At 40.9% G+C, this 16522-nt stretch overlaps 2 protein-coding genes across 2 annotated transcripts; one reads left to right on the top strand and one right to left on the bottom strand.

Moving 5' to 3' along the window:
- Positions 1-3185: 3185 nt before the first annotated feature.
- Positions 3186-6996, bottom strand: si:ch211-110p13.9 (uncharacterized protein LOC562347 homolog). The gene is made up of 4 exons (XM_046350780.1): positions 6370-6996; positions 6139-6268; positions 5919-6052; positions 3186-5787 (listed from the first exon to the last, which is right to left on the bottom strand). The coding sequence occupies exons 1-4, from the start codon at positions 6481-6483 to the stop codon at positions 4987-4989; spliced, it is 1179 nt and encodes a 392-aa protein (XP_046206736.1). The 5' UTR covers positions 6484-6996; the 3' UTR covers positions 3186-4986.
- On the top strand, positions 6631-12897 carry LOC124036333 (zinc finger CCHC domain-containing protein 8-like). The gene is made up of 14 exons (XM_046350779.1): positions 6631-6826; positions 8723-8765; positions 8843-8917; positions 9021-9123; positions 9212-9289; positions 9378-9481; positions 9764-9829; positions 9925-9985; positions 10116-10249; positions 10405-10547; positions 10684-10796; positions 10911-10997; positions 11084-11189; positions 11406-12897. Exons 1-14 carry the CDS (start codon positions 6664-6666, stop codon positions 12359-12361), a joined length of 2232 nt encoding a protein of 743 aa, XP_046206735.1. The 5' UTR covers positions 6631-6663; the 3' UTR covers positions 12362-12897.
- Positions 12898-16522: the final 3625 nt, after the last annotated feature.

Raw genomic sequence — 16522 nt, 5'->3', positions numbered from 1 at the left:
GGTCTCCAATCTCATTAAACATGATAGAAATAGGCCCAGTGCCGTTATCCTAGAAAAAGTATGGTGCACAAAGTATTGAAAACAGGGGTGCCAATAATTGGGACATCTTTTTTGAGAGAAAAAAAAAATCTATAACTGGTATATAAAATCTTTCTCTGAGCAATTGTGTTAGTATAATATCATTTTCCTTTGTTTGCAGTATAGCAGCTCAGTATGTACTTATTAAAAAAATTAAAAAACAACATTAAGTATTATTTTTGCTCGTTATCAAGGGTGCCAATAATTGGAGGTGACTTTATATATTATTTTGAAAGAATATCTTTCAAATAATTTGCATACATGGAGGGATCAAGAAATCTGGTCACAATGCGGGCACAGTGGAAAGATAAGACATTTTAATACTATGTGTACATCTAATATATGCTATTTAGCAGACGCTTTTATCCAAAGCGACTTACAGTCATGTGTGCATACATTCTACGTATGGGTGGTCCCGGGGATCGAACCTACTACCCTGGCGTTACAAGCGCCATGCTCTACCAACTGAGCTACAGAAGGACCCCATCTAAAATTGTGGGCACAATCAGGATGTGGACAAGATCAGGACAAAGGATGCACCAGGTATAAACAAGGATTATGTTTGTCTGTGTTTGTGCTTTATGTAGGTGTATGGGCACAGTATGTGGCAATTTTCAGAATTAATCAAACCATAATTTTGTTCATGCGTGAAGACTCTCCAAACCTGTTATTTTTATTATTCATAGATAGCCTACTTTCCTAACCCTAAATAATCTACAAGATTAGAGTATTTTTAAATCTGCCAATTGGTGCTGAAAAAAAGACAAATATGATTATATTTAATGGCTTTCTTTCATTGATCCCTAATATTCTGAACCCATTCTCTCTATTTTCTATTGAGTTTGTCGAAAAAAAGTCTAACTAAAAATGTACACCATATTTAAAGGGATGGCTTAAGATAAAATGTGCTGAAAACACCACAAGAATCTGTTGGCCAGCAAGTGGGAGGGTTTTCAGTGGTTGAATTACATTTATTCAGCACGCAAGGGAACCACACCTGCAAAGCCCGTCATGCAACTGAATAAGGTAAGTCTGAATACAGTACCAACTACTAAGAAGTGAGTAGGAAATGCGTGTGAGAATCAAACCTATAGAGTAGGCTACATTATGTTCAACAATATATTGACAAATGCCAAATCAAAAGTTGTTTTAAAATATTCATGTTTATATTTTTCAATATTCATAAATTCTTGTATAAAGTTTTTCTAAATCAAAATACTACTTTATTACAGATAAAGCGGTAAAGCGTCATATGACACCAATGTTTGCTTTGTTGTACCATAATCATTTACATATTTATTACATTTTGGCCTTACCCAGGTCTCCTTTAAGACTCCATGTTTATCTGTAAGTGCTACAAAGCAAACATTGGTGTCATGAAGCTTTACCACTTGCTCTATAATATGAGTAGTCTTTATTTCAATTAAAAATATTCAAATTAATGTAAAACGTTTTTGAAATCAAAATACTACTCATATTACAGAGCAATCTGTAAAGCTTCATATGACACCAATGTTTGTTTTGTAGCGTCTACAGATGAAACATTATGGAGTCTTAAAGGAGACCTGGGGAAGGCCAAACGGTCATAAATATGCCAATTTATGATGAATTATTTCTCTACTATGCTTAAAGATTCAAATGTCACATACAGTGCATTCGGAAAGTATTCAGACTCCTTGAATTTTTCCACATTTTGTTAGTTGCAGTAGTTCTTTTTTTCCCTCAAATCTACACAGAACACCCCATAATTACAAAAAATAAAAAACTTATTTACATTCAAAACCATTCAAATGTTTGGGGTCACATAGAAATGAATGTTTTTGAAAGAAAGGCAAATTATTTTGTCCATTAAAATATCAAATTGATCCGAAATACAGAGTAAACATTGTTAATGTTGTAAATGACTATTGTAGCTGGAAACGTCAGATTTTTTTTAACGGAATATATACATAGGCCCATTATCAGCAACCATCATTCCTGTGTTCCAATGGCACGTTGTGTTAGCCTTTTAAAATTATGAACTTGGATTAGCTAATTGTTCGTAAAAAAAAAAATCCTTTTGCAATTATGATAGTACAGCTGAAACGGTTGTGCTGATTAAAGAAGCAATAAAAGCCTTCTTTATACTAGTTGAGTAACTGGAGCATCAGAGGTGACTTGTGAGGCTTCTGTTTCTCAAACTAGACACTCTAATGTACTTGTCCTCTTGCTCAGTTGTGCACCGGGGCCTCCCACTCTTTATTCTGGTTCGAGCCAGTTTGCCCTGTTCTGTGAAGGGAATCATACACAGCGTTGTACGAGATCTTCAGTTTCTTGGCAACTTATCGCATGGAATAGCCTTAATTTCTCACAACAAGAATAGACTGACAAGTTTCAGAAGAAAGTTAATTCTTTCTGGCCATTTTGAGCCTCTAATCGAACCCACAAATGCTGATGCTCCAGATACTCAACTAGTCTAAAGAAGGCCAGTTTTATTGCTTCTTTAAAATCAGCACAACAGTTTTCAGCTGTGCTAACATAATTGCAAAAGGGTTTTCTAATGATCAATTAGCCTTTTAAAATTATAAACCTGGATTAGCTAACACAACGTGCCATTGGAACACAGGAGTGACGGTTGCTGATAATGGGCCTCTGTTGATATTCCATTAAAATCAGCCGTTTCCAGCTACAACAGTCATTTACAATGACTACACTGTATTTCTGATCAATTTGATGTTATTTAAAATGGACAAAAAGTACAAGGACATTTCTAAGTGACCACAAACTTTTGAATGGTAGTGTAAGTATTCAGACCCTTTGCTATGAGACTTGAAATTGAGCTCACGTGCATCCTGTTTCCAATGATCATCCTTGTTGATGTTGATGTTTCTACAAATTGATTGGAGTCCACCTGTGGTAAATTCAATTGATTGAACATGATTTGGAAAGGCACACACCTGTCAATATAAGGTATCACAGTTAACGGTGCATGTCAGAGCAAAAACCAAGCCATGAGGTCAAAGGAATTGTCCGTTGAGCTCCGAGACAGGATTGTGTCGATGCACAGATCTGGGGAAAGGTACCAAGAAATGTCTGCAGCATTCAAGGTCCCCAAGAACACAGTGGCCTCCATCATTCTTGAATGGAAGAGGTTTGGAACCACCAAGACTCTTCCTAGAGCTGGCCGCTCTGCCAAACTGAGCAATCGGGGGAAAAGGGCCTTGGTCAGGGAGGTGACCAAGAACCAAATGGTCAATCTGACAAGAGCTCGAGTTCCACTGTGGAGATGGGAGAACCTTCCAAGACAACCATCTCTGCAGCACTCCACCAATCAGGCCTTTAAGGTTGAGTGGCCAGACAGAAGCCATTCCTCAGTAAAAAAGTATGACAGCCCGCTTGGAGTTTGCCAAAAGGCATCTAAAGACTCTGACCATGTGAAACAACATTCTCTGGTCTGATGAAACCATGATTGAACTTTTTGGCCTGAATGAAAAACGTCACGTCTAGAGAACACCATAGGGATGGTGCCAGGTTAAGCAAGGTGGTGGCAGCATCATGCTGTGGGAATGTTTTTCAGCAGCAGGGACTGAGGTACTAGTCAGGATCGAGGGAAAAATGAACGGAGCAATGTACAGAGAGATCCTTGATGAAAACCTGCTCTGGAGCGCTCAGGACCTCAGACTAGGACGAGGGTTCACCTTCCAACAGGACAATGACCCTAAGCACACAGCCAAGACAGAGGAGTGGTTCGGGTCAAGTCTCAATGTCCCCGAGTGGCCCAACCAAAGCCCGGACTTGAACCCAATCTAACATCTCTGGAGAGACCTGAAAATAGCTGTGCAGCGACGCTCCCCATCCAACCTGGCAGAGCTTGAGAGGATCTGCAGAGAAGAATGGGAGAAACTCCCAAAATAAAGGTGTGCCAAGCTTGTAGCATCATACCCAAGAAGACTCGAGGCTGTAATCGCTTCCAAAGGTGCTTCAACAAAGTACTGAGTAAAGGGTCTGATTACATGTTAACGTGAGGTTTTTCTTTACAAAAATGTGTAAAAACCTGTTTTGACTTTGTCAATTTTAGAATAAGGCTCTATCGTAACAAAATGTGGAAAAAGTCAAGGGGTCTGAATACTTTCCGAATGCACTGTATGTCAACTATTCTATGGACTACATTTTGTGAAAATCCCACAAATCATGGACTTTTTTTGTCTGGGTAAATTGCTTGAATAAAACTTGTTCCAGGAATCAGCCATAAGCAGGGACAATTACTAGTGTAAAGTACTATTCAATTCAAGCATTTACATGGCATTAGACTAACAAAACCATTTTGCCCCAACAGTGCAACCCTGGCGCTGTACTTTCAGCACCATGAAGGGTGCTCCAATTGCTTAAAATTACATCTCATAAAGATCTATTACCTATGCCTAATAGTCATACTCATATTATTACAAATACAAGATCACTTCTCACAATGGTGCTCATTTAGAAATGTTAGATCAAAGCTGAATCAATGTCTTGCAAGATCACATTGATCATTTGCATTTTACATAACAGAACCGACTATAATACATACCATAGCATAGTAAGTCGCTCTGGATAAGAGCGTCTGCTAAATGACTTAAATGTAAATGTAAATGTAGGCCTATAACATTACTGTTACACCAAAAACAACACCTCATTTCTAATGAGATTTTACATTAAATTCCTCTTTGAAAGTAATTGCATGGAAAAGATCATGTGTAACAAATTAGGAACTAGAATACTAATAATAGAAATTCAACATGGTCTCTATGGTAACAATGTTTGGGTGGAAAAAAAATGGCTAATTATCAATTAAATCAATGTTTTAATTTGAAAAGTAACTCATTTACTTTTCAGTAATTTTTACTTGAGTAGTTTTTTTTACAACAGTAGTTTTACTTTCTTCGGTACTTAATCTAAATTCACCTTAAGACTTGAGTAAAGCACATGTGCAACACCAGTGATGAGGTTGTGGTTGGCAAACTCCAGGATTAGGAGCAGGATGGGGTACTCACTCTGTCTCTTCCACAGGGTTGAGTCATCACTCAGACCCATCCAGTGGAGCAGCAGTGTTCGCATGGCCTCTGGAAAAAGCTCTGAGGCCAGTTCCTCTGCAGGTGGCAGATCTGTGATTCGCTCTATGTGTCGCACCTTGAAGCCCTCTACCTGCTGGCTGATACTACTGTTGGCTTCATGGAACTGCTGGCCAAGCCAGCAGCCTATAGAGTGAAGCAGGTGGCTGGAGTACACAGAGCCCCACTTCCGAGCCTCTAGCAGAGCTAGTACAATGTCCGCCACATCCCTCTCCTCCAGGGGCCTGCTCACACAGCGCTCAATGCTCTCCAACAGAAGCAGTATGGTCTCCTGCTGGTCGGTCCCCAGCTGTTTCTCAGAGCTCAGCTTTTCCTCCAAGCCCTGCAGTTTTTGATTTAAGATGGAGGGACATAGATGGACTGGCTGTGCTGACATACTCTCATTTGGCAGAACGCAGTAATCGTGGTCTGCTGAAGTGTCACCTGAAGTGCCTGTGTCTGCCTCTGGGATTTCCACAGATGGAGATGGGTAAACTTGGGGATTCTGGGACATCAGTTTGAGCTTTAGGTCTTGGTCATACATCTCCACAACAATCTGGGGTGGTGGAGGATCCAGCTGGACACTCAGGTTGTAGTTCATCTTTAGTGGGATGTCATTTAGGCGAGACTTCCATATCTCCTACAGTATGAGTGACCATTAAGTATCAGTACATTACATTGTTGGCCTACTTCAAGCATTCATCAGGTGAAATTGTAGGTTGTAGCCTCTATGGGTGGATTTGTTATATAACCAGGAGTCTGAAATATTACCTGAAAGTTCTCCAACACAGAGAGCTGCTCTTGTTTACTATACATTTCAAATGCCACTCGAAAAACACCTTGGATGCTGTAGAACCACATGCAATTGTTGGCAGTGGGTACCCTCAGTCCATGGAATCTAAAAGCTGTGAATTGCAAACAAACAAGGTATGATATCCATAAACCATGCAACTTGCTTTATGGTGTTCTGTATCTGGGAATAAAAACTTACCTGAGGAGAAATTTAGTTTAGTTGCCAATCCTTTCTTTGCAAACTTTGCATGATATCTGGGATGGTTCTCTGTGCGGATATCAGTGTTTGAGAAGAGATCAGCCCCTAAAAAGAGAGGAACCATTGATCCCTAAAGAAGAGCAAAAAGAAGAACTCCAAATTTTAAAATGTACTGAGAGACAGCTAATGCAGGCTATTCGCTAACGTTAGCTATGCAGCTATGTAACTCACCTCGATAGGACAGCTCGTCACTTTGAAAGAGCTTCTATTTGACAAGTATATGAAGCGAACTTTCAGCTTGCCACCATCCCAACGCGGTAACTGGATAGTTGTGAATGTTGACATTATAAACCAGAAAGTTAGTTACAGCAATTGAACAACTTTTTTGTAATATTCCGCAGGTCCTCTCATGCTTTAATGTTGATGACGACAAGAGAAATGCTGGTGAAAGGAAACATCCTGAACATGTGACATAAAACAACCAATCAACGCTCTTGCGGGAGTACGTTAAGCGAAAGAGCGAAGATGGCGGAGGTAGATTTTGGTGACAGTGAACTCTTTGAGCAATTGGGAGAGAGTATGCCTACTGCAACTCACATTCGGTTCACGGAGGTTGGAGAAGAAGGCTCTGAGTTCAAGGGAAGATTGGGGGAGTGTGAGGAAACAATACGGAGTTTGATAGAAGAGAATATCCTTGTGTGTGAGAAGCTAGCAGGTGTTCGCTAGCTAGGCACGGTCATAGGTTCTAAATTAGATTGAGTACAGCTAGACCAGTAGTGACTTTAGTAGCAGGTTAGAATGTAAGCAACACGCTAGGATAATTAACGTGGCAGGTTAGTAAAAAGCCGTGTTCATGACAACTGGGAACTCGTGGTGCGGGGGGGGGGGGTGCCAACTGAAATCTTTTTGAACCGTCATCAACTCAATGTCAAGTCGGAACTTGGGCGTCTTTCTATAGCAGCGTTTCTCAAACTCGGTCTTGGTCCCCCCTGGGTGTACATTTTAGTTTTCTTTTTTGCTCTAGCACTACACAGCTGATTCCAATAACCAACTCATCATGCATTGATTATTTTAAAGATGTACTATACATAAATCGCTCCACCATTTCCTGGTAGCACAAATTATAATATTTGCTTGTTTAGTCAAACAAATTACAAACTGTTTGAAACCATTGTACAAAAGCAAGACGGAAAAACTAAACTTAAGACCGGGAAACATAGAACATAAGCAGATCTACCGCGTCTTAGACTTGCGTTCAATATGAATGACATAGCTTTAACACATTTCTATTTTAATTTGGTCAGGTTGCCCAAAAAGTTTCATATTGCTGTGTAGTGTTTGGGCAAAAAACAAATCCTGTTCTAGAGCTTCAACTGACGTCATGATTTGACAGCGTTTTTTCCTGAGTTCCCATTTGTCTTGAAAGCACCATTAGGGGGATTGGCTAAAGTTCTCTTCTAAATAGAGCCCCACAGTGGCGGTGTCATTAATACCCATAAAACCTAGCGGTTAAACAGGGAAATCGTTCCAATCTTTTTTCCCATCAGGGAATTAGAAACACTGAAGGTCTGAGTTTTTCGTGTAGGCTTACCCTGGCATAACATTTTGATGTCCAAAACGTATTTATATGGTTATGGTGACATCAATATTCATCTCTATTTACTCTCAGATTCAAAAATGCAAATTAACAAAGTAGATATTATGCAAGACTACAAATCCCTGCATGTAACCTCTAGCTGACACCTTTGCTAAAAGATCGTATCAATTTAAAGCTTGCACAAGCCAGTTCACAGAATTGCCAATTTATTCATAGTTAATCCAGAGATTCCTACCTTTGCCTTGATTCGGTCCCGTCCAGATCATCATGTCGTGTGTAGTTCTTCATGATAGCTACATTAGCAGCTGATTAGCATTTAATTTTTGTGGGGTGAATATATTGATAAAAGTCACCTTGTCCAAGAGTGATTTACACAGATATCAAAACTTCATGCAAGGGTAAGCCTACACGAAACACAATGGTAGAAAAACGATTGGAACCATTTCCTTGTTTGACCGCTAGGTTTTATGGGTATTATGACTCATACTTTGGTACTCTATTGCTACGAAAAGTAATTTCTGGTAGTAGCTGTACTCCAAGTCACAACCACCATCAGGTCTGGCTTAACGTTAGCTAACTAGCTAGCAAAAGAGAAAATGTATTGTATGTCTTTGATTGGACGTGCCCCTTGAGAGCATTTTAGATCACTACCTTGCATACTTTTGGTCATTGCAGTTAAATACTATACTAGCTAGAACCCATGCAAAAAGTAATGTTTTCTGTCCTGTCATCTGCGAAGCTGTAGTAACTCCCAAGTCTGGTGGAGTGAATGGTTGCAGAAAAATGTTAGATTTGGTCACACTCTTCAATGAAGCACTGCAGATTCTATGTACATAGCTAGAAGTAGTCACTTTACATTCATCCAATGATAAGTAGCTTGGTAGGACTGAACCTTTTCCAAACTAACGTTAGCAGACTGACTTGTTTGATGTCTAGCTATGTTGTTTTGATATGAAGTACCTCTTCTTTCCTTAACCTATTGTCCACACCAAGAGTTGAAGAGAAAATTGAAAGTGTTGACCAGGCCAAGGTAAGTTATTAATGCACAACTCACTAGACTAGATACCTTTCCACAGTAATGTTCTCATTCAAATGTTTTTCTTCCAGTGGCATTAATGTTGAAAACATCAAGATTGATGGTCCTCTTCTACACATCCTTTTTGCAAACAATAACATCTCAAAGTAGGTATTTTTTGGGCTTTAGAAACATAATTGGAGAAATGTACTTACTTGATTATATGATCTTTGGGTATTAACATGTGAACTGTTGATCTTCTTTTCCCAGGCAATGCCGTCAAGAAATTGAAGACTGCCTCTGTAGTATTGTTCAGAAACAGCAGCAGGGAGAAGTTGAAAAAGGAAAACCCTACGGAAATGTCAATCCTCAGGTGCATTTCCAGATTTCCTCCACAAGCTTCAAGAAGGATCAGTTAATTACAATTAAAATATTTTACATCTGTTTTCTTCCCCATGCAGTCTTCAAGTTTCATTATGGAAGAAAATCAGAAGACCAAGACCTCCTGTGGAATCAAAAAGATTAAGGAGGCCTTCAGTGTGAGTTTTTTGGGGAATGGAGACAATCTAAGTGTCCAGACCATGCTTTGTTTGTCTGGATATAATATTTGTCTCTTTCTTTTCACAGATGGTGGGAAGTGTCCTGTATTTCACCAGTTTCTGTCTGGACAAACTTGGACAGCCCCTGCTAAATGATAACCCCCAGCAGACAGAAGGATGGGAGGTTCCAAAGTATCCTCAACACTGCTTTTTCTTCCCCTTGTCCTTCACTCCCATCTTCAACAATGACACATTTCAGTGAAAAGTCAAGCTTTGATTGTTGGAGAAAATCAACTGGAGAGGATTCTCAGTTGCCACTCTTTGAACATTGAACCATTATCTTCCTTGTCTTTCATTGTGTGTATATGAATGTATGTTGGAGTCGTTATATGAGAAAAAAAATAGAAGTGTGTTTTGTTACCCACTTTTAAACTACAGTTGCATCATTTATTGAGTTTCTGAATTGGTGCAAAGATATCAGCAGATCTTCAGCCAGGTCATTGCCTTAGATGGACAAGATGTACAGATGAAAGAGAAAAGGTATAGCAGACATTCTTATGATTTAAAAAATACAAATTATGCAAGAAATATCTGTAAATGATAATATCTTACTGTGCTGTTTGTGCCCACTGCAGAGCTAAGCCTTGTTGTTTCAACTGTGGGTTGGATGGTCATCAACTTCGAGACTGTCCTCAGGTAAGTCTTGAATAACTTTTGACTTTAATGTGCATCATGTAACAGGAAAGTTGCTCACTTTCTATGGCCAGACAGAAGAGCTTAAAATCAGGTTTGATGTGATCAGCTCTGTTCATGTTTGCTCCTTTAGCCAAAGGACATGGCCAGAATCAACAAGAAGCGGAAGGAGGTTTGTCACGGTAACCAGGGAAACCTGAGCAATCAGCGTTACCATGCTGATGAAGTGGAGGAGCGATTTGCCAAATACAAACCTGGATTCATAAGGCAAGGCAGATTGAAAATGTCTGATGGCCTTGACATAATAAGATACCAATTTGTTATCAGTTGTTGTTGCATGGTTATTAAAGTTAAGTTGTTGTAGAGCTTGGGTTTTTGATATCTTATATCTCTTACCCATTGGGGTTTGTGTTTTCTTACAGTGAGAAGCTGCTGTCTGCACTGGGAGTTGATATGAACGCACTACCACCTCACATCTACCGCATGAGGCAGCTAGGCTACCCACCTGGCTGGCTTAAGGAGGCAGAGATGGAGAACTCTGGTCTCATGCTTTATGATGGGAAGGGTAAGATTTCACCCAGAAAGACCATAGCCACTTTACATAATAAGATAACACATCCTTGACTGGCCTTTCAGTTTTGGTTGATACACTGCTCTTTCATGATTCTCATTCATATTGCGCTGCTGTGTTCACTATATAGTTTCAAGTGATGAAGAACCAACAGAGGACAATGGACCAAAAATCTCCTATGATGTTTCCAAGCTTGTAGATTTCCCAGGCTTCAATATATCTTCACCCCCTAGTGTGAAGGATGTAAGTCTCCTTGAAAGCAGTTTGATATCTGGCCATCATTAAGGTACAAGCACAGAGGTCTTGGCCACCACTTGTAAACCTTTGCACTGACATTTTTTCCCCCATGATTTTTAGGACTACAGGCTATATGGCTCTATTCCTATGCAGCATAATCACATGAAGCAGAATTTTGCTGCTTATCTCTCTAACAATTTTCCAATGGTAAGTTAAAAATGATCCTATTTCACTTTTTAATCAATTGTTTCCACTATGTGTGCACACTATAAACTAATATATTTTGCCAATAGCCTGGTGCCAACTGCAATAAAAGACCACATGAATCCTACTCAACTCCCCGGCAGACAAAGAAAAGGAGATCTGATGCCAGGAGTTCAGTTATGGACTTTGATTCAGGTAGAGGTGTTATAATTCCAGGTGTCTGAACACAAAGTGAAAACAATTAATGCTATAGCGACCAGCAGATTAATATATTCTGCTTTACATTTCAATGTCATTATGACTGGTCGTCCTGTCTGCAAAAACAGGAAAATACTTTTGCGTCGCTTATGTTGTATGTGTGCAATGGCTGTGCTCTGGCAGTGCATAACACTTGTCAGTGTCTGTTTCCAGACCAGGATACTACACCCCGCCGCCACCGGAGCTCAGACAGCTTCCAGTTCCAGCCCCCGCTGCCCCCTGGCTCACCATCCTTTGGTTTACCCCCTCCCTTACCTCATGGTACTCCGCCAGCTACTCCCACACCACCTCCTCTTCTTAAGGGAACACCTCCCCCCACACCCACAAATGGCTCAAGGGCCCTGCGGGAACGCACTGTGAGAGGGAGTGAGGAGTCTGCAGGCGGGGAGGAGGAAGAGCTGACACTGGAAGAGCTGGAGGAGCAGCAGAGGCTGATCTGGGCAGCATTGGAAAATGCTGACACAGCCACCAACAGTGACTCTGAGACACCAGCTGTTGGAACACCCCTCCTCAGCTCGCCCAGCATCTCCACACCTGCCCATGTTGACACTGAAACTGAAATGGAGAATGGTGAGACTGAAGATTATGAGGAAAAGGAGGGATCTATGGAGGCTGCCAGCCACAACAGTGATGAGCAGATCAGTGTTGAGACATCTTCTAGCAAATATCAGGATTATGAGGAACATGCTGAAGATAAAGGCACGGTGGTTGAAAACAAGGGCAGCTTACTGCAATCACCAGACGAAGAAGAGGGCCCTCAGAGCCCTGAAGCTGCCACAGATGGAGGCAATGTGCTTGCACAGAAGGTCAGATTGCTGCAAACGCTAGTGCACCAAGTGAGTCATCAGTCGGATCCCTCAGGTCAAGATGCTATGGAGGGAGATCTGTCAGACTCTTTGGGGAATGTAATGGCCGTGCCTCACCGGAGTAGGTTTGCACAGGGCATTATTCCCTTTGAGGACACGCCAGAATTCACAGAAGTTGCTGAGGCCACCGGGACATACCTTCGAATCCGAGACTTGCTGAAAGGTTCCCCCCCGAAATATGGCGAAAATCAAAAAGTGAGAAAAGACTGGTTTGAATTCAAATCCAGGGATTATTTTGCATAAACACTTAAAATTATTTTTATTTTTTAACAAGTCTGTGGATTTCATACACTTTCCTTTCTGTAAGTGTGCCACAGAAATTGGAGCGAAACAGTTTGGTGACCTCAAACATCCTTTTTAATGTTTTATTTTTTGTACTAAACTGAATGTCTTTTCTGTGTATGAGTTAGCTGGGGTCTTAAAATGCAAGGTTTTTCTTTCAGGAAACCCCATTGCTAGTTTAGGTAGTGTCTGTTTTTGACATTCACATAATCATTTTTGTAGCAATGACAACATCCATATTGCTCTTTTTAGGTGTAAAGATTTTATAAAATGTTTTTACCATCAATTGATATTTTTACAATTAGATCATTGCAGTCTAGGTGCGCCTCCTTTTCTCATGGTTCAAGAAGCCTCCCATTGGCTACTCTTATCAAATAAGGACATTCATTTTGATGTTCTTTTAAAGTTTATTTGAAACTCGTTGATTTTTACAATTCTATCTTGACACAGGAAATGGGTCTCTGCATTCAGAATCTCAATACAGCAATATCGCTGTGCATAATCTCATGTTTATTATTTTTAAATATATATATTTTTTTAATCTGTTTTTTTTCTCCACAATTTCGTGGTGTTCAATTGGTAGTTACAGTCTTGTCTCATCGCTGCAACTCCCGTATGGACTCGGGAGAGGCGAAGACCAAGAGCTGTATGTCCTCCGAAGCACAACCCAGCCAAGCCGCACTACTTCTTGACACAATGCTCACTTAACCCGGAAACCAGCCGCACCAATGTGTCGGAGGAAATGCTGTACACCTGGCAACCGTGTCAGCATACACTGCGCCCGCCCCACCACAGGAATCGCTAGTGTGGGATGGGTCAAGGACATCCCTGCTGGCCAAACCCTCGCTTAACGCAGACAACACTGGGCCAATTGTGCGCTGCCCCATGGGTCTCCCGGTCGAGGCCAGCTGCGACAGAGCCTGGACTCGAACGCATAGTCTCTAGATGTTGATTTATTTTTAAGTAACAACCATTGCTGTCAGCATCAAAGACATCTCTGCTCTAATTGCTACTACAGAATGGCACTAGATGGCAGCAACACTTAATTTGACCACTACAATACATTTGACTATTTGTATTTACTAAGGATCCCCATTCTTCCTGGGGTCCAGCAACATTAAGGCAGTTATATACAATTTAAAATATTGCATGACGTAACACTTTTCACAATCCATTAAGTGTGTACCCTCAGGCCACTAGTCTATCACATGTCTACAATACCAAATCCATGTGTACTTGTGTGTTTGTTTTTCACAGTCCCCACGGTTCCATAATGTGTATTTTTATATATATATTTATCTGATTCTACTGCTTGCATGAGCTACCTGATGTGGAATGGAGTTCCATGTAGCCATGGCTCTATGTAGTACTGTGCGCCTCCCATAGTCTGTTCTTGACTTTGGGATTGTGAAGAGACCTTTGGTGGCATGTCTTGTGGGTATGCATGGGTGTCTGTGCTGTGTGCTAGTAGTTTAAACAGACACCTTGGTGCATTCAGCATGTCAACACTTCTTACAAAAACAAGTAGTGATGAAGTCTCCTCCACTTTGAGCCATCACAGATTTACATGCATAATATGAATGTTCGCTCCCTCTGTACTCAAGGGCCAATCGTGCTACCCTGTTCTGAGCCAATTGTAATTTTCCAAGGTCCCTCTTTCTGGCACCTGGCCACACGATTGAACAGTAGTCCAGGTGTGACAAAACCAGGGCCTGTCGTCCCTGCCTTGTTGGTAGTGTTGTTAAAAGGCAGAGCAGTGCTTTATTATGGACAGACGTCTCCCCATCTTAGCTACTGTTGTATCAACATGTTTTGACCATGACAGTTTACAATCCGGGGTTACTCCAAGCAGTTTAGTCACCTCAACCCTGCTCAATTTCCACATTATTTATTACAAGCTTTAGTTGAGGTTTATGGTTTAGTGAATTATTTGTTGCTAATAGAATGCTTTTAGTTTTTTATATTTAGGACTTACTTATTCCTTGCCACCCATTCTGAAACTAACTGCAGTGTTGCAGTGATTTCACTCGCTAAAGTCGCTGATGTGTATAGTGTTGAATGGGTGGCATACATCAATAAATCAAATGTATTTATAAAGCCCATTTTTACATCAGTAGATACAGAAACCCAGCCTAAAACCCCAAATAGCAAGCAATGCAGATGTAGAAGCAAAGCCTGTGGAATGTCATTAGTAAAGATTGAAAAAAAAGTAAGGGTCCTAGACAGCTGCCCTGGGGAATTCCTGATTATACCTGGATTATGTTGGAGAGGCTTCAATTAAAGAACCCCCCTCTGTGTTATGTTAGACAGGTACAGTGCCTTGCAAAAGTATTAATCTCCCTTGGTGTTTTTCCTATTTTGTTGCATTACAACGTGTGATTGAAATAGATGTTTATTTGGATTTCAAATAATGGACATTACAAAATAGTCCAAATTGGTGAAGTGAAATTTAAAAAATAACTTGTTTTGAGAAATTCTCAAAGAAAAGTGGTGCGTGCATACAGTGGGAAAAACAAGTATTTGATAACCTGCAAAATCGGCAGTGTTTCATACTTACAAAGCATGTAGAGGTCTGTAATTTTTATCATAGGTACACTTCAACTGTGAGAGATGGAATCTAAAACAAAAATCCAGAAAATCACATTGTATGATTTTTAAGTAATTAATAAGCATTTTATTGCATGACATACGTATTTGATCACCTACCAACCAGTAAGAATTCCGGCTCTCCCAGACCTGTTAGTTTTTCTTTAAGAAGCCCTCCTGTTCTCCACTCATTACCTGTATTAACTGCACCTGTTTGAACTCATTACCTGTATAAAAGACACCTGTCCACACACTCAATCAAACAGATTCCATCCTCTCCACAATGGCCAAGACCAGAGAGCCGTGTAAGGACATTAGAGATAAAATTGTAGACCTGCACAAGGCTGGGTTGGGCTACAGGACAATAGGCAAGCAGCTTGGTTAGAAGGCAACAACTGTTGGTGCAATTATTAGAAAATGGAAGAAGTTCAAGATGACGGTCAATCACCCTCGGTCTGGGGCTCCATGCAAGATCTCACCTCGTGGGGCATCAATGATCATGAAGAAGGTGTGGGATCAGCCCAGAACTACACGGCAGGACCTGGTCAATGACCTGAAGAGAGCTGGGACCACAGTCTCAAAGAAAACCATTGGTAACACACTACGCCGTCATGGATGAAAATCCTGCAGCGCACGCAAGGTCCCCCTGCTCAAGCCAGCGCATGTCCAGGCCCGTCTGAAGTTGGCTAATGACCATCTGGATGATCCAGAGGAGGAATGGGAGAAGGTCATGTGGTCTGATGAGACAAAAATAGAGCTTTTTGGTCTAAACTCCACTCGCCGTGTTTGGAGGAAGAAGGATGAGTACGACCTCAAGAACACCATCCCAACCGTGAAGCATGGAGGTGGAAACAGCATTCTTTGGGGATGCTTTTCTGCAAAGGGGACAGGACGACTGCACCGTATTGGGGGAGGATGGTTGGGGCCATGTATCGCGAGATCTTGGCCAACAACCTCCTTCCCCCATTGAAGATGGGTCGTGGCTGTGTCTTCCAGCATGACAACGACCTGAAACACACAACCAGGGCAACTAAGGAGTGGCTCCGTAAGAAGCATCTCAAGGTCCTGGAGTGGCCTAGCCAGTCTCCAGACCTGAACCCAATAGAAAATATTTGGAGTGAGCTGAAAGTCCGTATTGCCCAGCGACAGCCCCGAAACCTGAAGGATCTGGAGAAAGTCTGTATGGAGGAGTGGGCCAAAATCCCTGCTGCAGTGTGTGCAAATCTGGTCAAGAACTACAGGAAACCTATGACCTCTGTAATTGCAAACAAAGGTTTCTGTACCAAATATTACGTTTTGCTTTTCTGATGTATCAAATACTTATTATTGCATGACATAAAATGCAAATTAATTACTTAAAAATCATACAATGTGATTTTCTGGATTTTTGTTTTAGATTCCGTCTCTCACAGTTGAAGTGTACCTATGATAAAATGTACAGACTTCTACATGCTTTGTAAGTAGGAAAACCTGCAAAATTGGCAGTATAACAAATACTTGTTCTCCCCCCTGTATGTATTCACCCCCTTTGCTATG

The sequence above is a fragment of the Oncorhynchus gorbuscha genome, linkage group LG05, assembly GCF_021184085.1.
Source record: "Oncorhynchus gorbuscha isolate QuinsamMale2020 ecotype Even-year linkage group LG05, OgorEven_v1.0, whole genome shotgun sequence".
NCBI classification, from domain to species: Eukaryota; Metazoa; Chordata; class Actinopteri; order Salmoniformes; family Salmonidae; genus Oncorhynchus; species Oncorhynchus gorbuscha.
The sequence above is the reverse complement of the archived record's forward strand: the minus strand, read 5'-3'. Positions and strand labels throughout refer to the sequence as shown.

Bases quoted from the DNA above. Each gene is read 5' to 3' on its own strand.
- si:ch211-110p13.9 (XM_046350780.1), bottom strand. From the start codon at position 6,483: ATGTCAACATTCACAACTATCCAGTTACCGCGTTGGGATGGTGGCAAG. The intron at 6,269-6,369 runs GTGAGTTACATA...GCTCTTCTTTAG, and splicing joins TGACGAGCTGTCCTATCGAG to GGATCAATGGTTCCTCTCTT. The intron at 5,788-5,918 runs GTAATATTTCAG...CTCATACTGTAG, and splicing joins CTGTGTTGGAGAACTTTCAG to GAGATATGGAAGTCTCGCCT.
- LOC124036333 (XM_046350779.1), top strand. From the start codon at position 6,664: ATGGCGGAGGTAGATTTTGGTGACAGTGAACTCTTTGAGCAATTGGGA. The intron at 8,766-8,842 runs GTAAGTTATTAA...TTTTTCTTCCAG, and splicing joins AAAGTGTTGACCAGGCCAAG to TGGCATTAATGTTGAAAACA. The intron at 9,830-9,924 runs GTATAGCAGACA...TGCCCACTGCAG, and splicing joins GTACAGATGAAAGAGAAAAG to AGCTAAGCCTTGTTGTTTCA.